Source organism: Rhipicephalus microplus, chromosome X (assembly GCF_043290135.1).
Source record: "Rhipicephalus microplus isolate Deutch F79 chromosome X, USDA_Rmic, whole genome shotgun sequence".
Classification (NCBI taxonomy): Eukaryota; Metazoa; Arthropoda; class Arachnida; order Ixodida; family Ixodidae; genus Rhipicephalus; species Rhipicephalus microplus.
In genome coordinates this window covers 288336917-288364239 of record NC_134710.1, presented here as the reverse complement: position 1 = coordinate 288364239, position 27323 = coordinate 288336917, and the positions used below count along the sequence as shown (strand labels likewise).

Below are 27323 nucleotides of genomic sequence, written 5' to 3'. Positions count from 1 at the left end.
GTGTATTTCTGCCGCGGGGCTGCAATTGAATCTGAAGAAGTGCCATTTCGCCACTCGAAAGCTTACGATCCTTGGCTACGTGGTTTCAAAAGACGGCATTCTTCCTGACCCTGCCAAACTTACAGCCGTTTCAGCGTTTCCCAAACCGACCACCATAAAAGAGCTCCGAAGCTTCATAGGCCTTTGCTCTTATTTCCAGCGCTTCGTCCGCAATTTCGCGACGATCATCGCTTCTTTGACCAAGATCTTCGCCGGCTCTAGAGACCTTTCAGCCTGGTCTGCCACCTGTGACGATTCTTTTAATGAACTGCGCCGCCTCCTCACGTCGCCGCCTATTCTGCGACACTACGACCTATCAGCACCCACAGAGATCCACACTGACGCTAGTGGTGTCGGGCTAGGCGCTATTCATGCACAGCAGAAAGACGACTTCCAAGAGTACGTGGTTGCCTACGGAAGCCGAACTCTTAGCAAAGCCGAAATCAACTTTCCGTCACTGAAAAAGAATGCCTCGCCATTATTTGGGCGATAGAGAAATTTCGACCTTACGTGCACGGGCTCCCTTTTGACGTCGTGACTGACCACCACGCCCTGTGCTGGTTGTCGTCACTGAAGGATCCAAGCGGTCGCCTCGCCCGATGGGCATTACGCCTCCAAGAATATAGTATTCATGTGGTCTATCGCTCCGGCCGCAAACATTCGGACGCAGACGCTCTATCCCGTTCGCCCCTACCCCCTGACCCGGACTGCTGTGAAAGTCGAACCTGTGATGCCACTGCCGTCACCATCGCCGACATGCCATCTGAGCAACGCAAGGACCCTTGGGTTGCTTCGATTCTAGACATCCTGGATGGGCGGACGGCTTCCCCCCTTCTCGCACGTTGCGTCGGCAAGTCGAGCACTTCGCCACTCGCAACGACGTGCTGTACCGACGCAACTACGCACCCGGTGGACGTCAGTGGCTACTCGTGATTCCACGTCATCTACGATCCGAAATTTGTTCCACGTTTCATGACGACCCCCAATGTGGCCACGCAGGTTTCCTGAAGACTTATTTTCGCATACGTCTCCGATATTACTTGCGTGGCATGTACCGTTTTATACAACAATACATTCGGGCCTGCTCGACGTGCCAGAGACGAAAAACTCCCCCTTATCACGCCAGCGGTACCTTGTTACCCTTACCATGCCCATCCCGACCATTCCACCACGTCGGCATCGATATCAATGGTCCCCTTCCCAACACTGCTGACGGTAACTGCTGGATCATAGTTGCCATCGACCATCTCACGCGGTATGCCGAAACTTCATCCCTTCCCTCGTCTACCACAAAAGACGTTGCGACTTTCGTTCTTCACAACATCGTATTACGTCATGGAGCACATCGGGAGTTACTGAGCGATCGTGGTCGCGTATTCTTGTCAGACGTCAGCACAGCATTGCAGCGTGAGTGCCACGTCGTTCACCGCACTACAAGCGCCTATCATCCCCAGACCAATGGAATGATAGCGTGCTTCAACCGCACCCTTGGTGACATGCTGTCTATGTATATCTCGTCAGACCACTCCGATTGGGACGGAGTGCTCCCGTTTATCACGTTCGCCTATAATACCGCCATTCAAAGCACTACTGAGTTCTCTCCTTTTTTTCCTCCTTTACGGACGCAAACCTTCTTGCACTATGGACACCATTCTTTCGTACAAACCTGACTCCTCAGAGTCCACGACTTTGTCTCAAGCCGCTACATACGCTGAAGAATGCCGCCAACTGGCAAGATCCTTCACAACCCAAGACCAAGGACGCCAAAAGCACCACCATGACGCATCAAATAACACTACTTCCTACGATCCAGGTTCACTCATCTGGCTGCATGTCCCTTCTGCTACACCTGGCCTTTCTACCAAATTGGTCCCCAAGTATCACGGCCCATATCGTGTGCTACAAAAAACGTCACCAGTGAATTACCTCATTGAGCCACTGGAACCATCTTCTGACCAACGTCGTCGTGGCCAGGAAATTGTCAACGTCTCGAGACTTAAGCCCTGCTACGACCTTCCCGTGTTTACTTGTCCATAGGTCGCCAGGATTCCTCCTTATTTCGCGGGGAGTAATTATAATGAATCTGAATAACGGACGTTCTGCTGGTAATGAAGAAGACGATGATGATCGGTGGCTGTAGTAGTAGCTCGCGCACGCCGCTCGCCATTAGCCAGACCTGCCTGATAAAGCACATTTTGCCAAGCTGCGTCTGAACCTTTCTTGACGTACGACACCTTTATTTTAATATATATATATATATATATATATATATATATATATATATATATTATAAAGAGTCTGGCTTCGGTTGCCGTAGAATTAAGGGAAAAAAGTATGTGCCTCAAAAAAACTGTTCATTGGTGACGTGTCGATCGGAGACCGATCTTAATCAGACAGACTTTAGTAGGCTCCAACGTGCTTTTATACCATCGTCCTGCCGAGAGAGTGAAAGAGAAAAAGAGAGAGAAAAAGAAAAAGAAAAATATACATATATCAGTGGCCCAACTAGCCATCATGCACTGATAAGCATCCAAACGGCCGCGTGTGCGTACTAAGCGTAGCACGTGGCAATGCCACCCATTATACACTGATAAGTAGTCAAACGACCACGTGTGCGTACTAGCAATGGCAGGTGCATTTTGTAAAAAAAGCGAGTGGTCAAACAACATACAATCACGGCACGTTTTTTGGTCCAGGTGGCTAAGTTAAGCAAATTTCAGTGATAAAAAGTTTCACTCCTCAGATTCACCTCTCATCAGCTTTCCCCGTAGCCTGTAAAGAATACTGTCGCGTTCCACCTGTTCTCCCCCTCCATAGTTGTTCTTGAAGGCCGGTGAGGAGGGCTACGTCAGAACGATGTGATAAATTAAAAAAGACAATAAGAGAGAAGAACAACAAACAAGGGCTACGCGTGTCAAAGCTTTGCACGTGCAGGATAGGCACTTGCCAGGCAGCTATGATCTCCGGTCTGTGGCTCAAGCATACTAAATATATACTGGAGGTTGTTTTTCAATTTTTTACCTAGGGGGTTGAATGTGTCATTTTACCTGGTTGTCTGGATCGGGTGAGTGATTTCTTTGAGGGGGGGGGGGGGGGGGGGTAAGGATTCTTCGACAGTAGTCCACCTTTCTCGGAATGCGCGTGCCCATGCCGCACACCCGAACACGTGCTCCGGGCGAAATCAGAAGAAAAGAAAAATGACAATTAAAGAAAAGTAAAAAAGGGAGAAGAAGAACAAAAAGAAAAAGAAAGTAGAAAAAAGAAAACTAAAACGTTTGGTTAGGATAAATATTATCCTGAATCTTGCAGAGCCCGAATTGAAGAAAGTATGCCTGGCGTGTTATTTAGACCACCTTTTAATGTGTTAAATTTATAAATCATGTATGATTCGCGGTGTTCACGTTCCCTTGTTCTAGGGAAACCGCTTCGTAAGAGTGTGACCTATATGGAATCAAATGGGTGGTTTCCGCAGTTAATATGCCGAGATAGAGGCAGATCCGGAAGTGAATATATATATATATATATATATATATATATATATATATATATATATATATATATATATATACCCACTTTTCTTTCTTCCCATTTACATTACAATTGGTCTAATTACTTCCCCTATGCATTCCTTGGCCTTACTGCCTGTTATATCTCGCTAATATTGTGTCAAAACACGGAACAACGAGCCCTTAAGTATACACTTCTTTCCCTTATATATATATATATATATATATATATAGTTCAGTAAAACCTTCGTGAGCAGTCACAACGTGGTTTATTTCGACGTTCCGGCCTAGAGTCTGGCCTTCGGCCAGACTCTAGGCCGAAACGTATATATATATATATATATATATATATATATATATATATATATATATATATATATATATATATATATATATATATTGAAATACAATGGTGAAGCTGACGCTTTATTAAAGCAACAGCAAGATGGCGCTGATGATGAAGAGGAACGGGCCGAAGACTGATGATGGTTATTGATAGATGAGGAAGATGACGTACAATGAATTCTCACACTAATTTCCCCCGTCGACGGAAGCGGCCAGCCTGGCCGCGAATTACGCTGTGGAACGCATACAACAGGGCTTGAGACGCGAAACGTGCACAATCTTTGTCCCGCGGCAGCGTTGGTCAGTGGGGACATGAACAGGTGTGACACGGTAGTTTACCGGTGAGGTCTGTTCAATAACTTTGTAGGGGCCAAGATAGCGTGACTCAAACTTTTCGCATAAGCGAGGTGTTCGCGCAGGAGTCCTCAGAAGTACATTGTCGCCAGGGCGGTAGAGAACGACGTGGTGAGTGGCATCGTAACGATGTTTGAGATCTTCTTGGCTAGCTTCGTTGTTTACACGGACAAGACGACGGCATCGAGCAACGCGGGACAGAAACTGGTCGCAAACGAATGGTGAAGACTTGACGGGGCCAGAAAAGAATGAAACGTCGAGTGGTGATGTCGGTTGGCGTCCGTATACTAATAAAAATGGAGAATAGCCTGTGGTTCGTTGAACTGACGTATTATATGCATACGTGACAAAGGGAAGTATGGCATCCCAATTGCGATGGTCCGGTCGGATATTCTTGGACAGCATGTCACACAGCGTGCGATGAAATCTTTCCGTTAAGCCATTGGTTTGCGGGTGAGAGCTAGATGTTGTTTTATGATCTGTTTTTGATGCTTGAAGAACTTCACTGAGTGTGCTTGAAAGAAATGCCTTTCCCCGGTCGCTCAAAAGAACACGAGGGGCTCCATGACGTAGATAAATAGCATTCAAGAAGAAAGTTGCTACTTCCGAAGCACTTCCTGGAGTTATTGAAGCCGTCTCAGCGTACCGGGTCAAGTGATCAACCGCGGTGACGATCCACCTCTTGCCGTCTGATGTAGGTGGGAGGGGCCCGAAGAGGTCAATTCCGACGACAGAGAACGGCTCTGATGGACAAGAAAGTGGTTGTAGGGTCCCGACTGGAGCAGTAGTGGGCCGCTTGCGGTGTTGGCAAAGTGCGCACGAGGTTATATATTTAGCTACTGTCGTGGAAAGACCTGGCCAGAAGAATCGACTGCGGATGCGCTCGTATGTTTTGTAGTAACCCAAGTGTCCTGACGTCGGGTCGTCGTGGGAAGCGCGCAGAACTTCAGTGCGTAGTGCGCGTGGTACGACGGGAACCCATCGGTGGCCTTCCGGGTGGAAAATGTATCGATATAGCACATCGTCCTCGAAATTGAATAGTCGGAGTTGTTTCCGGAGCCTGGCATTAGGGGAAGACGAAGCACCGATAAGCCGACCAATCATGTCAGTGCAATAAGAATCGGCTCGCTGGTGAGTAGTAAGTACTGACGTACGGGTGGATAAGGTAGGGAAGAAATGGATGATATCGACGAGGCGTCCTCCGTATAGCCAATTTGACAAGGGGATGTGACGTGCGCCGAAAACTGCGACAAAGGGCATCGTGACAAAGCGTCGGCATCTTGATGTTGTCTTCCACTCTTGTAGATGACGTCAAAGTCATAAGATTGTAATCGGAGAATCCAGCGGCCAAGTCGTCCCGACAAGTTTTTGATTGTGGACAACCAGCAAAGAGCATGGTGGTCTGTCACAACAGTAAAATGTCGACCATGTAGGTATGGACGAAATTTTTGGATGGACCAGACAACAGCCAAGCACTCTTGTTCGGTTATCGAGTACCTCTTCTCTGCAGAGGTCAGAGTGCGGCTTGCATACGCGACAACGTTCTCGCGAAAGGCATGGTCGCGCTGGAGGAGTACGGTGCCGATTCCTTGTCCACTCGCGTCAGTGTGTAATATCGTAGGTGCCTTGTCATCGAAATAACGAAGCACCAGTGGGGATGTTAGTGCCTACTTGAGTTCTTGAAATAAGGCTTCGCATTGATCATTCCAATCGAAGGAACTGGTACTAGCAAGGAGCTTGTGGAGAGGAGCAGCAATAGTGGCAAAGTTGCGAATGAAGTGGCGAAAGTACGATGCGAGTCCAAGGAAACTGCGTTGTTCTTTGGAACGAAAGGGTCGCGGAAAGTTGAGGACTGCGGAAATTTTGTCCGGATCGGGCTGGATGCCATCTTTACTAACGAGATGTCCTAAAACTTTTATAGCTGTGTTGCCAAAATGGCACTTTCTTGTGTTTAGTTGAAGTCCAGCGTCGGAGAGACATGTGAGCACTTGATCTAGGCGTTGCAGATGTTCATCAAAAGTGGAAGAAAACACGACGATATCATCGAGGTAGCATAGACAAGTTTTCCACTTGAGGCCACGAATAACAGTGTTGATCACCCTTTCAAATGTGGCGGGAGCATTACATAGACCGAATGGCATTACGTTAAACTCGTAAAGACCGTCCGGCGTAGAAAAGGCGGTCTTTTTTTTTGTCTGCTTCGTCCATTGGTATTTGCCAATACCCGGACCGAAGGTCAAGGGTGGAGAAGTATTGGGTGCCTTGCAATGAGTCAAGTGCATCATCTATACGGGGCATCGGATATACATCCTTTCGGATAATCTTGTTGAGCGCGCGGTAATCAACACAAAACCGTACCGATCCATCCTTCTTTTGTACCAACACAACGGGTGATGACCAAGAACTGGTAGAGGGTCGTATGATGTTTCTGTTTAGCATATCAGTCACGTTCTCCTCGATGATTTTGCGCTCGGCCAAGGAGACTCGGTAGGGGCGACGGCGTACAACAGTCTGACCTTCAGGGTCGATGCGATGATGCGCAACTGTGGTCTGTCCTAGTGCCGAAGCATTCGCGTCGAAGGAGGCCTGGTGTTTCGTTAGCAAATTCAGCAACGCCACACGCTGAGAAGCAGAAAGGTCAGGATTTATCCCGGGAGCAAAGGAGGAGGAAGTAACAGACTGGGCCTGTTGTGGCTGAGCTGTCAAGGCGTCAAGAGAAACCAAAGATACCGGTTGGGTATCCACATGTGACACTGCAGAACCTTGGGGTAGGAGGACGGGCTCTGGGGTAGGGTTCAGGCCAAGGATTATCGCAGCACTGTCTTTGAACCGCACCAGGCAGGAGGGGACTACAACGCCGCGAGTTAGACAGCTGCTGGAAGGGGTGATAAGGACGTCACCATTGGCAATATTCGGAGAAGTGATGGTGATGAGTTGCTCTTGACCCGGGAGCAGTATGAATTCGGAAGCTGTGAAGAAACGCAATGGTTTTTCGTCGACGCGTTCGCTGCAGTGATTGGTCTCGGTCATTTCGACTACACGTTGACGGCAAGAAATTAATGCAGATGCTGATGAGAGAAAGTCCCAACCTAAGATTAGTTCATGAGCACATGAAATTAAGACAGCGAAGGTGATGTGATGAAGAATACCATCAATGAAGACACGCGCTGTACATTGGGCCGATGGTCTAATTATTGCTCCATTGGCCCCAATCAAAGATGATCCAAGGTAGGGTGTCTTCACTTTCCGCAATCGAGAACACAAGTCGGCACGCATAACTGAAATAGTTGCTCCCGTGTCCACCAAAGCCAACACCCGCACACCTTGAACAGTTACCAATAACATGTTTGACGGTCGTTCAGGAGGACTTGGGTCATTTCGCCGCGATGCAGTTTTCCCTCCAAAAACTGCACTGTTTAGTTTTCCGATCGCTGGACAGCCAGTTGAGAGACAGGCCGAAGTGGTGAAACAGAGCGTCGAAGTGGCGAAGGGGAGCGTGGTCGGGATGCACGTGTATTGTTGGTCGTGTTGGAAATGCGCACAGGAGACGGTGATTGGTGGTTGGAAGGACTGTCGGCATAACGGTAGTAACCTCGAGCACATGTGTCGTCTCATTCAAAAGCGGCATAACCACGACGTTCATCTTGCTGCTGACGTCGACAGACCCGGGAAATGTGTCCTTGAATTCCACAGTAGTAGCAAATAGGCCGTGGGGCCCGCCAGGAAGAATGGTAGGTAGGGTTCGGTGAACGGGCGGCTAGAGGTGCGAGATGTTCGTGATCAGGTACAGGTGGTGGTACTTGAGACGGCGAGGGTTGCATTGCAGCGATCTGTGCATACGAAGCGGGTTGGGGGCATGGTGGAGCATGGTGGGTGCTTTGAAACGCTGACATTTCTTCCCTAATAATGCCACGCAGATCGCTAGAGGCGGATTGAGCGGGACGTTGTTAGAAGGAGGTAAATTGTAGGCTTACAATTCCTCACGAATTATGGCTCGAATAATGGATCGGAGCTCCATACTGTTTGCCAGGGGGTTCTCAGAGAAGTCGGGTCGCAGGCGGATTGACTGCAAGGTATCAAGCCGCTTGCATACCAAGACGACGTCGGAAACCGTCGAAGGGTTGTGTGCGACGAGGGCGTTGAAAGCGGTAGGTCCGATACCCTTCAGAAGGTGCCGGACATGATCACCTTCTTGCATGGTGTCGTCGATACGGCGGCAAAATGCAAGCACATCCTCAATATAGGAAGTGTAGGACTCACCGCAATGTTGAACGCGTTCTGCCAGTTTCTTGCGAGCAACTTCTGAACGGACAGTCGGTGTGCCGAAAATGCGTCGGAGCTGGTCTTTGAAGGAAGACCAATCGCGAAAGTCGCTCTCATGATTCAGGAACCACGTCTTGGCAACATGAGAGACGTAAAACTGGACGCGTGCTAATTTCGATGCCTTGTTCTAGTTGTTGTAGAGACCTACACGGTCACAGTTGTCGAGCCAGTCTTCGACATCTTCGCCAGGCAGACCGGAGAAGATTGGAGGCTCCCGAGGGGGGTTGTTGACTGGGCTATGGTTGGCAGCTGGTGGTTGCGCCGGCGGGCGGTTCGGTTGGGCTTGCTCTTGCGTCATGGTGCTCTGCTGGCGTAAGCGACGTCCCGAACGGAGCTCCAGGAGCTGGCTTTGGATATAGAGAGGTCGAAGAGATCGAAAAGCACCTTCCACCACTTGAAATACAACGGTGCAGCTGACGCTTTATTCAAGCAACAGCAAGATGGCGCCGATGATGAAGGGGAACGGGCCGAAGACTGATGATGGTTATTGATAGATGAGGAAGATGACGTAGAACGAATTCTCACAATATATATATATATATATATATATATATATATATATATATATATATATATATATATATATATATATATATATATATATATACGACACTAATCTCTACATATACATATATATTGTCACGGGGTCGTGACGTGGCCGAAGACGAAGACAGGAGACTTCGTGTTGGGATTTAACTGTTTATTTGGGCGAACCTGTGCCCGGTAAACGGAAAGTTCAATTACAGAAGCAGTCTTGCACAGATAGCAGTCTCGGACTGACAGCGGCGAACGGAGCGTCGGCCTTCGATCAACAACTGACAAGCGGCGAAGCGCGTCGGCATTTATACTCTTGGCGTCGAATGTTCTAGCGTTATCGCTGGCGGTGGCGTAGGTTCCAGAACAATCTGTACCGTTCGCACAGTGGGCGTGATCTTATCGAAATGATCTACTACAGTCCGGAACCTTCTCAAAAACTGCAGGCGCGGTTTGCGCTGAGAATCGTGTGGTGTTTGGGAGGATAACAAAAACTTGGGAAATGGAACGCGGTATTGCCCCCCTCTGAAAAAAGGCATCGTCCCGATGCTGTAACTAAAGATGAAGGTACAACATTAATGCAAGAAAGTAGAATGAATAAATTACGATACACCAATATTACAAAAAAACGTTGTTTCAGTTTGTTAACACGCATGAAACGACTTGAGGCGTGCGACATGGACGACTTCAGGTCGCGATTGGCGTCGTTGAGAGTTCGTGATGCCGCCGGGGACAACCTCGTAATCAAGTGGGCCGAGACGTCAAACCACCCTGTATGGTCCGAAGTACCGTCGCAGAAGCTTTTAACTTACTCCACGATGGTGTATCGGCGTCCACACCCAAACACGTTCACCGCGCTGGTATTCCACGAAGCGTCGTCGAAGATTGTAACGGTGGCTGTCGGAGTCTGTTGATTCTTGATGCGGAGACGCGCAAGTTGTCGGGCTTCTTCGGCGCGTTGAAGGTACTCGCTCACATCGAGGTTTTCTTCGTCGATGACATTGGGTAACATGGCATCGACCGTCATTGCCGGGCTCATTCCGTAGACCAATTTGTATGGAGATATCTGCGTCGTCTCCTGCACCGCCGTTTTGTATGCGAAGGTCACATACGGAATAATGGCGTCCCACGTCTTGTGTTCGACATCGACGTACATTGACAGCATGTCGGCGATCGTCTTGTTAAGCAGCTCGGTGAGGCCGTTGGTCTGTGGGTGGTACGCTATCGTCCGGCGGTGGTTTGTTTGGCTGTATGCCAAGATTGCTTGAGTTAAGTCGACAGTGAATGCCGTTCCTCTGTCGGTGATAAAGAACTCCTGGGCGCCGTGACGTAGGACGATATTTTCGACGAAGAACTTAGCTACCTCGGATGCATTGCCTTTTGGCAGGGCTTTTGTCTCGGCGTAGCGGATGAGGTAGTCGGTAGCTACCACGATCCACTTGTTTCCGAAAGCTGACGTCGGGAACGGCCCCAGTAGGTCCATATCAATCTGCTGGAAAGGTCGGCAAGGTGGATCAGTTGGCTGCAGAAGTCCCGCTGGCCTTGTCGGTGGTGTCTTGCGCCGCTGACAGTCCTGGCATGTCCTCACATAACGAGTGACGTCGGTGGTAAGACGTGGCCAGTAGTACCTTTCTTGTATCCTCGCGAGCGTGCGAGAAACACCGAGGTGCCCTGCCGTCGGATCGTCGTGCAGGGCCTGCAAGAGTTCTGGTCGCAGAGCTGAAGGCACCACAAGGGGGTACTTAGCTAGAAGCGGTGAAAAGTTTTTCTTTTGTAGAAGACCGTTTCGTAGAAAGAACGACGCAAGTGCGTGCTTGAATACCTTCGGGACTTCGGCGGTCCTGCCTTCGAGGTATTCTATTAGGGCCTTAAGTTCCGGGTCGGCCCGCTGTCGTTCAGCGAAGTCGTCGGTAGTTATTGTTCCCAAGAAGTAGTCGTCATCCGGGTCGTCGGGTAGTGGTTGGCCGACAGGCGCACGAGAGAGACAGTCGGCGTCGGAGTGTTTTTGCCGGACTTGTAAATGACAGTAATGTCATACTCTTGAAGTCTCAGGCTCCATCGTGCGAGGCGACCTGAAGAGTCCTTCAAGGTGGCTAGCCATCACAAGGCGTGGTGGTTGCTCACAACTTTGAAGGGCCTGCAGTAGAGGTAGGGGCGAAATTTCGACGTAGCCCAGACGATGGCGAGGCACTCCTTTTCTGTTGTGGAATAATTTGCTACTGCTTTGGATAGCGATCGGCTGGAGTAACTAATAACCCTTTCAAGTCCGTCAGCCCTCTGCGCAAAAACGGCGCCAAAACCTACGCTGCTTGCGTCAGTATGTATTTCTGTCTGGCGAATTCGTCGAAATGGGCAAGTAATGGAGGCGTCTGGAGGCGATGTTTAAGCTCCTGGAAAGCGTGTTCCTGTGGCGTTTCCCACTTGAACTCCACGTCGGCCTTGGTAAGGTTAGTGAGAGGATCGGCGATGCAGGCGAAGTTTTTCACGAGCCGCCTATAATAGGCGCACAGGCCCAGAAATCGGCGCACGGCCTTCTTGTCAGTGGGTGGCGGGAAGTCGGCGATGGCCACTGTTTTCCGAGGATCGGGACGAACTCCAGACTTGCTGATAACGTGCCCCAGAAACAAGAGCTCCTCCTACGCAAATCTGCACTTTTCTGGCTTCAGTGTGAGTCCGGACGTCTTGATGGCTTGAAGTACAGCTTCATGGCGCCGAAGATGCTCGTCGAAACTCGAGGAAAACATGATGACGTCGTCCATATACACAAGGCAAATCTGCCACTTCAATCCTGCCAGTACTTTATCCATAACGCGTTGAAAAGTTGCAGGCGCTGAGCAAAGGCCGAAGGGCATCACCTCAAACTCGAAGAGGCCGTCCGGTGTTATAAACGCCGTCTTCTCTCGGTCTCTTTTGTCGACTTCGATTTGCCAATAGTCAGTCTTGAGGTTCATTGACGAAAAGTACTTGGCGTTATGGAGCCGATCAAGTGCATCGTCTATTCGTGGGTGAGGATACGCGTCCTTTCTTGTGATTTTGTTCAGGCGGTGATAATCGACGCAGAAACGTAGGGTACCATTCTTTTTCTTCAGTAACACCACGGGGGTGCCCATGGACTCTTGGACGGCTGGATAATTTCATCCCGCAGCATTTCATCAACTTCTCTCTTCATGGCCTCACGTTCTCGCGTCGAAACCCTGTACGGACTCTGATGGAGTGGTCTGGCATTTTCTTCGGTTATGATGCAATGTTTAGTGATTGGGGTCTGCCGAATTTTCGACGGCGACGAAAAGCAATCTTCGTATTACAGGAGCAGGGCCTTGAGCTGTTCTTGCTTATCGTTCGGAAGTCTGGAATTGACGTCGAAAGCTATGGGAGGGGCTTGGTTCCTCTGAGCAATTTCCGCTGAATCAGCGAGGGGAAAGCACTGGTGGCTTCGACGATTTCTTCGATGTATGCGACCGTTGTTCCTTTGTTCACATGTTTGTACTCATTGCTGAAATTCGTGAGCATAACCGTTGCTTTGCCTCCCCGCAGTTCTGCTATTCTTCTTGCGACGCAAATAGTTCGGGTGGCCAACAGATGCCGACTGCCTTCAACGACGCCTTCCAAGTAAGGTGATTTAGGAGCGCCGACTGAAATAATGACGCTTGAGCGAGGCGGAATGGTGACTTGTTCTTCCAGCACATTCAAGGCATGGTGTCCTGACTGCGTGCGCGGCGGTAGTGCTTCTTCTGTGGATAACGTTATCGGCTTTGTTTTTAGGTTGGTGACAGCACCATGGAGGCATAAGAAGTCCATGCCAAGGATGACATATCTCGAGCAACGCTGTAGCACTACGAAGTCTGTAGAATAAATACGGTCGTTAATGGTGACTCTTGCTGTGCAGATTCCTGCAGGCGTTACGAGATGACCTCCGGCTGTGCGGATTTCAGGGCCTTTCCAAGCGGTCCTAACTTTCTTTAACTTCGCGGCGAACGACCCGCTGATGGCAGAATAGTCGGCTCCAGTATCGACGAGAGCGGTCATAATGTGGCCGTCGATAAGAGCGTCGAAGTCGCTAGTTCGCCGTCTCGCATTACAGTTAGGGCGTGGCGTCGGGTCACGGCTGCATCGACTTGTTCCGCTGCTTCCATGTTGCGTCGTCAGGCCACCTTCAGTAAGTGAGCTTTCACCTTCAGGGCTTTGCCTGGTTGGCGTTGTGTTCGGAAAGCTCCGTCGCGGCGTCGTCGTCGTCGAAGGATCTTCGGTAGTTTGTCGCAGAGCAACCGCACCTCCACCGGTTGCTGCCCTTAGTTTCCCGGATACGGGCTAGGAGACCGGCCCCGTGTTGGGCCGGAGTACTGCCGGGGGTGCGGTGACATGCGGCGGCTGGGCGACGGCGAACAAGAAGGACTTCTTGGTGTCCATTTAGTTCCTGTCAGGTAGTCGGCAATGCCACGTGGCCGTTCCCCTGGCTGCGGACGTGGTGCATCGACGGCGAAGCCACGCAGTCCCATCTGTCGGTACTGGCAACGGCGGTAAGTGTGCCCGGCCTCGCCGCAGTGGTAGCACAGTGGGCGGTGGTCAGGGGTGCGCCAAATGTCGGTTTTCCTCTGCGCACTGTGCAAGCCCGCTGGGGAACGGTAGGTCGTCGGTGGGGGTGGTGGCGGCGATGGTGTCTGGCGATGGAAGTGTGATGGGGCGGCGTTTTGGCGTGCGCGTGGAGGATGGGCGTGGCAGCGTGCTGCAGCAGCATAGCTCATGACTTGCAGCTGCGGCTCTTGAGGCTGAGGAACGCCCAGTGACTGCTGGATCTCCTGGTGTACGACGTCCGCGATGGATTCCACGTGAGGCTGCGCTGAAGGAAGTAATTTTCGCAGGTCCTCTTGCACGATCACTTGGATCGTCTCACGCAAGTCAGTGGTTCCGAGCACTTGAATGTCGGCGTAGCTTATATTGCCGCGTGCGCATCTCGAGCGTCTTCTCTATCGTAGATGCTTCTGAAATGAATTCGGCGACCGTATTAGGCGGGTTTCTGATCAGCCCGGCGAAGAGTTCCTGCTTTACTCCTCACATAAGTAGACGCACCTTCTTCTCCTCGGACATGTCGGAGTCAGCGTGGCGGAAGAGTTTAATCATATCTTCCGTGAATATCGCCATGTTTCCGGAGCAGGAGTGGTGCAGGTAGAACCGGCGTTTTAATGGTCACCGTGGTCGACGTCAACGTCTTGGTTTTCCGAGCTTTGTCCAGTAAAAGCCTGTACTCCGGTGGCAGACCTTGTTGCCTGCGGCTAAATCGCTGCTCGTTGCTGGCGTGGGTGTCTTCACGGCATGGGCTGGGTTCACGGCTTGACGTAGGCGTCCGGTACACAGAAGAAACAGCACCTTCACCAGATATCATGGGGTCGTGACGTGGCCGAAGACAGGAGACTTCGTGTTGGGATTTAACTGTTTATTTGGTCAAACCTGTGCCCGGTAAACGGAAAGTCCAATTACAGCAGCAGTCTTGCACAGATAGCAGTCTCGAACTGATAGCGGCGAACGGAGCGTCGGCCTTTGATCAACAACTGACAAGCGGCGAAGCGCGTCGGCATTTATACTCTTGCCGTCGAATGTTCTAGCGTTATCGCTGGTGGTGGCGTAGGTTCCAGAACAATCTGTACCGTTGATTGATTGATATGTGGGGTTTAACGTCCCAAAACCACCATATGATTATGAGAGACGCCGTAGTGGAGGGCTCCGGAAATTTCGACCACCTGGGGTTCTTTAACGTGCACCCAAATCTGAGCAAATCTGTACCGTTCGCACAGTGGGCGTGATCTTATCGAAATGATCTACTACAGTCCGGAACGTTCTCGAAAACTGCAGGCGCGGTTCGCGCTGAGAATCATGTGGTGTTTTGGGAAATAACAATTGATTGATTGATATGTGGTGTTTAACGTCCCAAAACCACTATATGATTATGAGAGACGCCGTAGTGGAGGACTCCGGAAATTTAGACCACCTGGGGTTCTTGAACGTGCACCCAAATCTGAGTACACGGGCCTACAACATTTCCGCCTCCATCGGAAATGCAGCCACAGCAGCCGGGATTCGAACCCGCGCCCTGCGGGTCAGCATTGGTAAATAACAAAAACTTTGGAAATGGAACGTGGCAATATAATATATAGCCCCGCCACGGTGGTCTAGTGCCTAAGGTACTCGGCTGCTGACCCGCAGGATCAAACATGGCTGTGGCGGCTGCATTTCCGATGGAGGCGGAAACGATGTACGCCCGTGTACTCCGATTTGGGTGCACGTTAAAGAACCCCAGGTGGTCGAAATTTCCGGAGCCCTCCACTACGGCATCTCTCATAATAATATGGTGGTTTCGACACGTTAAACCCCACGAATCAAATTAATATATATATATACACACACACATATATATATATATATATTGAAAGAGAGAGAGAGAGAGAGGGGGGAGAGAATCAGTGTTCGTTGTGTTTATTTGTCATGCCATTCATTATATCGAGACCAGGACCACACCATATTCTGTCCGCATCTCGGTTTCAAACCTGGAAGTGTTAGGAAGCGCCGCTCGCCGCCATGACGTTTCGCAGAAATTGTCGGCGTAGGCATTGGTGTCGTCTGTTGTAAACGCAAAATTGTCATCTTTACCATTTCCAAAAATTGAGAAAGAAAGATGCCAGTAAAACAGATAACAGAAGCTTCGATACAGGTGAGAATCGAACACAGGCCTTCTGCGAGGAAAGCAGGTGTTCTACCACAAGGCAACAATATTGTTTGAAACTGAATCGGGGAAAAAAACGCACTATGTGAGTGTCACGTAGGGGAAGAAATTTTTTCAAAGCATGCAATATTGCGTGGAAGAAGCAGAATCGCGTCATGCGCCATAACATGTGGATTGCACAATGAGTGGGTGTCGTATATTCCCGTGCATTACAAAGCGTTCAGATATATTCATATTTATCATCAGCTTCAAATACATGAGCAAAGTGAGAAGCGGTGTAGGTTCGCGCGTTGCCTCTGTGACGCGTAGTGGGCGCTTCGCTCATTCGCAAAAGAAATACTTATGGCGTAGTGCGGTGAGCGTCACTGTAGTTGCAGTAAACATTAGGATAGTTTGAATAAACCCAACGTTACGCGCACAGTTGTTTGTTGCTTCATGACATGGTGTCACAGAACGAGCGCTAAAAAAAGAGCGCGCCGCCAAATCCTTGCGACAACGGGCGGCAGAAACGCCGCGAGGTAAAAAGAAAAAAAAAAGAGAAACATCCAGGGCTCCCGGGCGCGCGCTCTCCCTGCAGAAGCACGGCTTCGCAGACGATCCTCCTCACCCCACATCGGCGGCCCAGCAAGGCCGCGATTTTTCTAGAACGAAGGAGGCGGGGTCAGACCGAGTGAATCATCCTCCGGAGAGGGCAGTCGAACCGTCTCGTGCCTCTCCCCAGCCTTCGCTGCGTATCACGCCGACGAAATGACGAGAAACATCTGGAAAGTCGCGCGCAAGGTATTTAACCGAGCAGCCGAGACGAGAAATCAGGAGGAGACGGAAGTGAGCGCCAGAGTGCGTAGAGAGTCCGCCGTATAGTCGGCGAAGTTTTTGGTCCGTAGGGACGGCTCGAGCTACAGGCAAGAGCGTGGGTTTACCGCTATTGAGCGAAGACGCGGGCAACAGCTGCGTGTGTGAAGCCGACGGATTTCCGGCGAAGAAGTTTGAAGCTTGGAGAGTGGCCATTTGAGGAAGCGAGTTTTCCTGGAAGAGAAACTTCGAGAACTACGGAACGACAACAACGCTGGACTTTGAGTGAGTGATTCTCGGAAGAGTATCATTCAGACTTTTGTTCCAAGGACTTTGGACTGAATAGGTTTTCTATCTCTTTAGTCCTTAAGTGTCTTGGTTGTTCAATGCATGCGACTGCATTGTAGTGCGTATTGTTGTCTGTGTCAGTTGTTTTGAGTGTGGCTGATTGTACTGTGTAGTACGTTGTCTGATTGGTGACGTATTGTATGTAACTATTGTGGAGTGTGCATTTTTGTGTATTATTTTCGATCTGCCATTATTGAGAATATAATTTGTTTGTTTATCAACTCTCGGCTCTGACTTGTTCTTTGGGCCACAGCCGGCGTCCGCTGGCGCACCAATAAGGACCACTTCTAAATTGTCCACGCTTTCGTGGTGCGGTTCGGGGGGCCGATACTTCGGCTCTTGGAATTAGCCCGGCGATCGCCTCCCTAATAAACGGGACATGTGTGACACATGGTTGAAGCACAAACCGAGAACTGAACCCAGACTAGCGAATAATAATACCTTGTGCACGGGTGCCATTACGCTATCGCGTTCTACTTTTGAAGGCGAAGGTTTTATGTTTTTATTTGTTTTATTATTCGTTTTTTATAGGCGAAGATCCTCTTAGTCTATAACCTTGTACAACGTGTGGCGTAACCAATAGAAGAAGAGTCGAGAAAAAAGTGAAGGCAATATCTCTCGAACAGTATAATAGGTGGCGCTGTCTTATAGAAGTACATACGAACTGCAGCTGAGTGAGGATATTCTAGATGGCTCTGTATCACTACTGTCCGATTTGCTGCTGCGCGGGTTGTGCCTGGGTGCGCGAGGAAGGGGTGCCTTCCTTATTCTCCTGGATAGTCACCGTACGTGGCGGATCATAGATTGGACATGCACGAAGCAGAGCGGCGGGTGTGTTGAAGAGGCTTGCGCTCGGCTTTTTTGGCTCGCATCTCGTCGTTGTTACCCACGGGCCGTTTGCATTCTCGAACACGATCGGACGCATGGACACACGAACGGATGAATAGATGGACGCACAAGTGGACGGGCAGACAGACAGACAGACAGACAGACAGACAGACAGACAGACAGACAGACAGACAGACAGACAGACATCTGGACGGACGGACTAATGCACAGGCAGAGAAACAGACAGACGGAAAGACAGACAAGCAGATAGACGGAGAGACAGAGAGACGTACGGATGAATAGATGGACATAAGGACGGTCGTAGGGACAGATGGACGGATGCACGAACAGACGCATTGATGGACGCAAAGATGGACGCCCGGATCAACACATAGACAGACGCATGCACAGACGGATAGATGGACGTATGGACGATTCGCGCCACTCATCATTATTCAATCTGTAGATATGGTTTGATTTTTGAATTTTTTTAGCAAGCAGACAGCTGCCAGGAGTAAGTCCACGTTTTATATAGGTATCAATGGGTTTTGTTGAGCAAGGACTATGGGTAGCCAAATTATAGGCATATATGTAGTACTTAACTTAAGTGTGGATGAACGACAGAAAGGAATTTTAAGGACTCGTGTCTGTGTTCTGTACATTTAGACCTGAGAGAGTTAGCGCCACTCGTAGCCAAAACGGCGAGACTGGAACACTGTTTCTTTGTCTACTTCAGTCACTGTAGCTCACAATCTTTTTTACAAGTTGGCAGCTAACCAGTAATCCCCCGCACACTACCTGAAGACATCAAGTCTGCCAGGTTTACATCCCCACTAGTGTCTTTTTGTCCAGCCTAATTGTTTGACATTTATGCCATAATTACTACCAATAACGTCCTCTTACCTTCCTATGTGTCATTATCTGTTGGTTCTCGTTAAAGAGAGCGTCTAGTAGATTGACGTATATTAACAACTCAATAATAAATTGCCAAACGCGAACGCGCCTTCTTGAATAAAAAGCCATTGGGTTTTACTTGCCTGTCAGCGATTGCAAGCGAAGGGAAGAAAGAAGAGAAAGACAAGAGAAGGAATAAAAACTGGAAGAGAGAAAAAGAAGTGCACGGGGAGATGCTATATGTAACGGACGCGCGCAGTAGAGAACAGGAGCCTGCCTAGCGGAAAAAAAGGTGGATACTCCAAAAAGACTGGGTCCTTCCTCAGTATGGCCAAACCTGGGGTGCCGCCTGAGCTGCAGCATCGGTGAGCTGTTGTCCATTCACACTCCACAGTCATCCAGCTGGCTGGCTGGTGCCGAACATCGTTTCGCGCATAATGTGAGGTGCTCGCCTATAGTTCACTTGGCACACCCACTGCAAGCAGGCTCTCCTGGCACACCCAAGGACACCCTGCTTCATACGCCGTAGTGGAGCAGACGGGTGGCTGCGAGCGCAGGCTTGTTGAAGGTCGGCGTCGCACGCACTGACCAGCGATAAATTGCAAAAAACGTTAGGGGGCACGCATGTCGTGAAAGTATTCAGATACGTGGATGATTTCTTGGTGGTTCTAAAGTGTAATTCTTTTATGTTCTACTCGACTGCGGCTCAAACGATGGGCGTCTTTGAAGACTGTGTGAATCCTCTTGTGTTGACACATGAAATGGCCTAGAATGACACATTACGCTTTTCGGATTTAAGATTGTTTTTTAGTACACAGAATATTTGTTGGTGTTACCAACCACGTGAGCAGAAACCTTTGCTTCATTTTTTTTCTGCTCACAGCAAGCTAGTAAAGCGAGGCATAGCACGGGCAAGCCTTGAGAATGCCATGATCAAGTCGTGCTTTCACAACATCTCTGCGAGCTTAAAAGCTCAAGTAACCCGACTTATGGCTTCAGGTTTTTCTGAGGCGTTGATTGCATCTGTCGCTGATTCTCTCCTGCGGACCAGTAGGCAGAGCAGAGACAGGGACAGGATCGGAGAAACACGGACACAGAACGTGAAAGAATAGCTGTTGTTCCGTGCAAACACCAGATATTACACAGGCTCAAGAAAATCGGAAAACGTGCGAGTGTTCGTGTGCTGTTCTCCGCAGCATTCAAATAATCGATCTCATCAAATCTACAAACACTCTGAAAAAGCAGTCATCAACTGGATGTAAAGTTAAGCATAGGAACGGGTATGTGGCTTGTTCCCGGGGAGTTGTCTATAGGACCCCCCCTTTCCTGTTTTGCTCGTTATGTCGGAACGACCGGAAGATGTCAGAGCGATCCACTGAGAGAACACGCTAACAATGTTAGAACAGGGGAAGATGGTTTTCTTGCTCAGCACTGCACTGAGTGCAACTGTGTGCCCCTTTTCAAGGACACAGTGACGCTGTACAAGCACAAGGATGAGCGCACCCGAGTCGTCGTCGAGGCCGCGCAGATGGCACGCGAACAGGTGTCATGCATTAGCAAGCCCTCCGTGTCTCGGTCAAAGAAGGTTCCTTAAAGGTATCGGAGCGCGCAACTAGTTAGAGTACTTTTACTTTTACTTTTCTGTTCGTTTCCTGACAGATATTTCTTTGTATTTTTCTTTGCTTTTGTTTTTTCTCTTACACCTGGATCGCTCTTTGTGTCACATAGTTTTTGTCACATGGCTTACAGTCTCCTTTATATGTTTTCGCGCTCTGATTAATCAACTCAGTTTGGAAGTTAGCGCTCGTCTCCTTCGTGCCTCTTGGTCGTCATTCTGCTCTCGCGCTCCCACTATAGCCATGTCATAACTACTAGCCCAAAGCGCCACGCTATAGTGACGTTTGGTTTCAAAGCACCGTCTCATTAATTGGGAAGATAGGAGCGCACGCAAACTTTTCTTAGCGCGTGGTGGGATTTTGAGAAATTGATGAGAAAAAAATGCTTGTAGTTGTCAATTCCCCTTTGAGGTGTTTTATCTTCAGTTTTGAGAGGTGCCACGGTGACGCTTCCGGTGGAATAAAAAGTGCACTCGAACGTTGAGGTATATATAGTACGTCTGCTCGAGCAAAATTTGCGTTTGGATACCTAAAAATATGGTCAAACACTTGGCACGAACTGCTCTGAGCGGTCAAGAAAACCTACTGAGAAATATGCGGCCCCGATAATATTGCTTCGCGTTTCCTGGAAAACTTTTCGTGAAACCTTCCCCTACAATAAGAGTATGCGAACGCAAGTTGATTCACAAACGCCAAAATGATTTGTAATATCTGAAAGCTGTATGTCGCCTCTTTGGCAATATTACCAGAAAAGTGTATGTGAGAAATTCAATGCCTCCTTGAGGCAATAAATTGCGTAAAATAAGGGCAATGACTATGGTTTCGGGGCCCGTCAGCGCAGTAGTCGTTTGTAGTCGTTTTAGACACCACCGCCTCGCTGTTCTGGTGGTGCAGTGGGACAGTGGGTTGACGCGCAATTAGGGATTTAGTCGTGCCGCAGGTTCTCAGTTTCAATCTTTTTTTAATATATTTTTTTATTCTTTATAGTACTGCGCCAGTATTCATGTTACTGCTTTCAATGAGTCGTAATTTTAGATTTTTTGCAAGAAAATCACGTCGCTGTTTGTGGCAGTTGTTAGCCCTACCGCGTTGATTTTTTTTAGGCGCAGTGGGTACGTTTTTGTTGTGCAACATGATGAATTGTTGGCCGGATGCGTTGTTGGTGTGTTGGTGTGCGTTGTTGGAGTTCCGACGCGCTGACCAACTGAACTTTTCTTTCGTGATTTCAACATTGTTTCGAAAAATACTGCTTATTTCAAAGGCAGCATCCTACACTGAAGCGGTGGGAAGATCCGCGGGTGAACGAGAACCTGGTTGATCAGCTGAGTCTAGGTTGTCCGGTGACGGACCCGGCTCGCTGAGTCGCAGCTGCCACAGAGCCCTGGTCTGAGCTCCCCCCACCACAACATCCAATGCAGTACTGCAAGTGTAGCGAGTTTTCAACACCTCCATTAAAAGTGCGTACACAGACACTACACCATCGAGGCAATTATTACGGCGTCGTAATGATGTAATTATGAGGTGACCCATTTTAACAATGCTGCCTATAGTGACGGTCGTCAACATAGTGCTGCTGTATGTGCTCTTACTGAGTGATTGGAGAAGTTTTTATTTGTTTATTTGTTCTTTACCGATGCACGAGGTGACTGCGTTCAGGCTCCTTACAGCTACCTTCCCTCATCGTAGGATACATCGACGCTGCTAGATGCACGTTCATTCTTGCGTATTCGTTTTATCGACTCGGTCACACCTTGTAGTTTACCCAAGCTCGCAGCCGCACCAGCCAGCACTTGCAAAATAAAGCAGTCAGACGACCAGTCACGCCCACGACTTCGGCGTCCTCGCATTTTAATCGTCGAGAACGATACAGAACGCGTTTCGCTCCCGCAGGACAAGAGTCTTCTCAGAATGGGAAGACAGCTACAGAGAGTAAACCATCATGCGAGTATGTACTGCACCGTAGAGAGCTCAAATGTCTATCTACATTTGCATGTAGCAATAGCACACATTCATGGGAAGAAAACGACGTGCATATCCCCTTATTAGAAGGAGCAGATGATCATCATCATCATCATCATCATCATATTTGATCACATGAATAACTCTGTGTGCGCGATTTCAGGCGATATAGGCCCGAAATCAGGGCTACATGTATTGTAGTCATATGTTTTGGGGTTTTGGGACTTACTGAAACGCGCTGTCCAACTACAGAGCCCTCAGGGCTGGCGCACATTCTATGTCGACCTGCACAACGTTTGGCATCAGCCCATATGTCGCATTTATACAGTGACACGAGAAATACACGGAACAGATTGGTTTGGGAGCATCACATTACGTGTAACTAATTATTAGTTTGAGCTACGGTATCAGTGCAAAGGAATGGGAACCCCGCCGTGGGTGGTTGTTCAATGCAATAATAAAGTTGATTCGCACGCATACAACGCAATCTGCCCGCCCATTATCAATCAAAAATCAGCGGGAAAAGTATTCATTTCATGTTCGACATAAAAGAAAGTGAATAGTTATATCCCCAGTGAATAAACACAATTATCATTTAAAAACAAGCAACGATACCTGAAGGAATACTGAGATAAGAAAATAAAAAAGAGCGCGATTCGCACGAAAGTCGGACACCAACGACACTGCGCCACTAAATCGACATAGGGCTGTCTAACAACCGCCGCAGACAGCGAAATGATTTTCTTGCAGCATTACCTTGGAAAAAAAAGCCGGGGGGAGGAGATTAAACATTCCAAAACGGAAATCCGAACAAACGACCTGCGTCACGACCGCTTCCCCAACTGCGCGTCAAGCCGCTATACACGCCGCCAGAACGGCTAGACGGTGGCGTCTAAAGCGACTTCAAAGTCGCGGTAACGGGCTCCCTTCTCCTTTTTACCATTCCACTACGGTAACGGGCCCCCTCACCGTAGTCATTGCTTTGCGATGACGGGGCTGTCGCTATAGCTACGTCGCTATTATGACGGGCCCGGGTAATCGGCACTGTTACGTAGTGTAATCGTCACTGTTACAATTACACTACGCTGGCAGGCCCTATCACTGTAAAAATATATAGTACCGAGTTGACGGGCCCCGTCACCATAGTCACTACCTAAAATAAAACAACTGAGTATAAATACACGTCCCTCGTCATTCTCATGTAATCCTGTGCATTTAAATGAACACCCGATCTAGTTAGCAGAGGTGCTCGTTGGAAAATAATGTCACTCGCCGGCAGCCTTAGGTCAATACACACGCAGTGTCACTCTCGCGGTTATCTTGAGAATCACTCACTGCTTAGATAAAAGAATACGAATATGAGACACGGGATTGTATTCTTGTTTTGGGCAAACGCTAGTGGCGTAGCGGGTTCGGTAAACTTATCAATGCTCTCACAACAGAAGAAGTGGAGGGTGAACCAGATGAACATCTTAACGCAGCCGAGGCAGATTGCGCATTGCCCTTTAGCATACATTCGCATGCTAATAACATATTTACAACCATTTGCGCTATCGCCTGTTGAACCCCACATATCAATCAATCCGCTGTCATCTGCTCGTCCGGAAGCCAGTCGCAAAAACACCCCAGGCGACGTAGTAAGTGCGAGAGGAGTCTCCCATAAGTCTAAACAAATCAGGACTTGGCACAGACCTCGGCAAACGCCCGTCACTTCGTTTTTACCACGTTCCTCAAGCTGCAAAAAGCTCGGCGGTCGTGTCTAGTCTGCTCCTAATGACGACGCTAGCACGACAAGCGTTTGATGCGCGTGAGCGTCGTCGGCTCTACATCAACCAAAATCTTGGAGCTGGCGTGCCCCACTTAAGCTGTTGTATAGGAATATATGTCGTATGACGCCCGCTCTACGTACAACGATTTGGTAATCCAACGCGTGCAAGCGGGAAAAATCAGTGAACTATATATATATATATATATATATATATATATATATATATATATATATATATATATATATATATATATATATATATATATATATATACATATATATAGTGAGAGAGAGAGAGAGATTGAAGCCGTCCACTATAAGGTCTGATTTGCCCGCGCAAGAGCGTGGCCAGAGTGGCCCAGTTTTGAGGTAATAAAGTGGCAACGCAGGAGCGAGGGGGGTGCCTTCTTACCCTTGGGTGTCACTTGCGCCGGTTGGGAACACGCCACGCCAAAGAGCACCAAGAACATCACGGAGGCGTGCAACGCATGAACCATTTTCGGGCCGGCCCTTGGTTGTTTACCGCGGTCGCTCCTGCATTCCGCCAGCGCGGACGTCGCGCTGCCCGAATCGATTGCAGCATCCCCCAGATCGACCGAGCGCGGTGGAGCGCGGCCATAGTTGCTCGCTCGCGCCCCGTGCCGGGCTCGGCCGTGCACTCTTCCCTGGGCACGGATCGAGGCTCGAACCTCGGCGTCGAACGTGCGCCGCGGCTAATGCCAGCACGCCACCGGCTTCTTGTGCATACGCAGCACGTTCAAGTGCGTATATATATGACCGACCTGTCGCAACCGTTCGCGTTTTAGGATTAATCAGACGCGATGCGTGTGACACTTGTTGCAGAGTGTACATATAAACGTGAAAGGGAAACTACCGGCGCCACTCATACAAAGAGGGTATGTACATAAGTTGTTTAGCTTATCGCTTGATTACATCTCGCCCTTTGATACGCTGTGGGACACCGAGTTTCTATTTTGGCTTGAGCTTGACGCCTGGCGCTGGTCAACGTTGACCATGGGAAGAGATTGCCGCAGGTGTCGCGAAAAAAGAAAGTAGCTAAAAAAAAGGCAGTTGTGGTTGAAACATTGATAACTATAACAAGTTTTAACTTCGCGCTCGATCTTCTCGAGTGACTATATTGAACTAAATCCTGGGGTTTCATAACCACGGTGCATGGTTATGAGGCACGTCATAGCTGGGGGATTCAGAATGATGTGTGGTCACTACTTCCGCTTCCTTATGGTGGTTTCGGGACGTTAAATCCCACATGTCAATGCATTACTTATGGTTCCTTAAAGGGCCCCTAAACTACACCAAGTTCAAAGGCGAGAGAGTACTTTTCTTCAAGTATAGTTTATTCATAAAACACGTGGAATGTGAGCACTAGCTTCGAGCCAATCTGCTGTTTGACAACACGATGCTATCTCCACTCGCGCTGTTAAAAATGCAGAAAATGAAGTGAAATCAGTTTATTGTGCACAAGAGTCATGCCTTACAAGGCAAAACGGGCATGCGACTGCACGGCAAAGCAGGGTATAGGAGATAATTCAGAACACATCTCTCGTATGTTGACCAATCGGGAGCCTATTTTATCTTGACGTACCGTGAACAAACAGCTGGCGCCACGAACAGTGCCCCAAAGACTGGAAATGCTCGTAGTGAATAACGCACTCTTTCTTCGTATTATCAGAGGTTATTTAGAGGCCCTTGGAGATGAACTTACATTTAGGTAGGCGGGTGTTATTGCATTTATGCGTCTGCATTACAATTCGACCGCTATGACCGGCAATCAAACCCGCTTTCTCGAGCTTATCATCGACACACCTTATCCATTATCACGGAGGGCTCCTCATTCGGCGTTATAACCATGTAAGCGATTGAATGATGTCTTGTGTCCATATGTGTCGGTGTGCTTGCAAAAGGTCCATTTTAACTCCTCATGCCACTCAAGCACTTGCACCCCGCCATGGCCACGCCAACACCAGTTCGTATTCCCCGAGACAAGATCGTGCTAACGCCTATGCTTGTGTCCTATTGAATGCTTGGAAACGACGTGCCGAGTCTGCAATGGTAACGTATTTGCGTAACTGCCCTGCTGGCAAAGTTCGACTTAGCTTATACGCAAGTGAAGCTGCAATAGTTTTGTAAACCGCAGTAATGTTCCACAGTTCTTGAATTGTGCAAAACAATTCAAGATGCCAAGATGAATATCACACTCTGGCGAATAGGCAAAGTTGTATTCAGCTTGTCTGGTTGTTTTGTATGTAATGACATTGGACCAGCGGAACTGAATAAACAAACAAAAAAATTGGCCACGTGCCTGCATGCTTCACTGCAAATGTCATCGAAAGATGATAGCCTTCTGCCGGCCGTACTGCATAGGTCCTCGTCATCCCCCTTACCCCCTTCCCTAGTACAGGGCAGCCAGCCGGTCTGAGAACTGGCTAACCTCCCTGTCCTTCCTCATTTATTCCTCCTCCTCCTCCTCGTCTCATTCGCGGCGGCCCGCAATGCTGTTCTCGTACCATTTTCTTCCTGGCATGATAAACGCAATGGAGGTTTATTTGAATTGATTTCATTTTACCGCATTATCACTGCCGGCATTCCATGTGTTTGTACGTCCACGACATGTCAGCTATGTTTTGGCTGCGTGAGGAACTGTACAGAATGATAGCTTGCAAAGAAGAATCATTTGTGGGACATGAATCTATTTTATTGCGTAGAATGGGCGATGGCTGTAGGCATGTATATCTACTGGTGCGCCGAATTTGACGCCTGTCGAAGTAGGCAGAGGGTTTTTCGTGCATAGCCTCGCATTTTCAGCGGAGCGTAAAAACCACTATAGCGGTACTAGAGGCTCAATTCTAAGGACCGTATAGGGTCTTTAGAATTCCATATAGGTGTATTTTCTAGTAAAGTAACACACTGCCTAATACTTACGTATCGATGTTGTGCCTGAGATATGCGTAATATTTGCTTTTTGATTGACAATGTTCATAAGTATGAACGCATCTGCGAGTTCAAGATGGCTGGGCTTCAAGTAAGTGCTTAACACTTAGCCGGGTGGCTGACAAACAGGCCAACCAAAATGTCTGCTTTCAAGAATCCCAATAAAGACTCTCGTCTTTGAAAGGGAACAGGGCAAAAGCAAAATTGATGCATCAGATATCCGAGTCACTATACTGTAGTATATATGAAAACTAAGCAGAATACAAACGGAAGCTCTGAGACAGAAAGATAGAGACTACCACATTACATCAGATAATATTAGATATAAAACGTATACGTAAAAAGAAAGACAG

The 27323-nt window shown here is 48.7% G+C and overlaps 1 protein-coding gene across 1 annotated transcript in view; it reads right to left on the bottom strand.

Moving 5' to 3' along the window:
- The window catches only part of LOC119162181 (locomotion-related protein Hikaru genki), a 121800-nt gene extending 97223 nt beyond the window's left edge, over positions 1–24577 (bottom strand). The window contains exon 1 of the mRNA XM_075879296.1: positions 24434–24577. Within this exon, the coding sequence (XP_075735411.1) occupies positions 24434–24518 (85 nt within the window). The 5' untranslated portion in view covers positions 24519–24577. The remainder of the gene's footprint in view (positions 1–24433) is intronic.
- Between the last annotated feature and the right edge of the window lie 2746 nt (positions 24578–27323).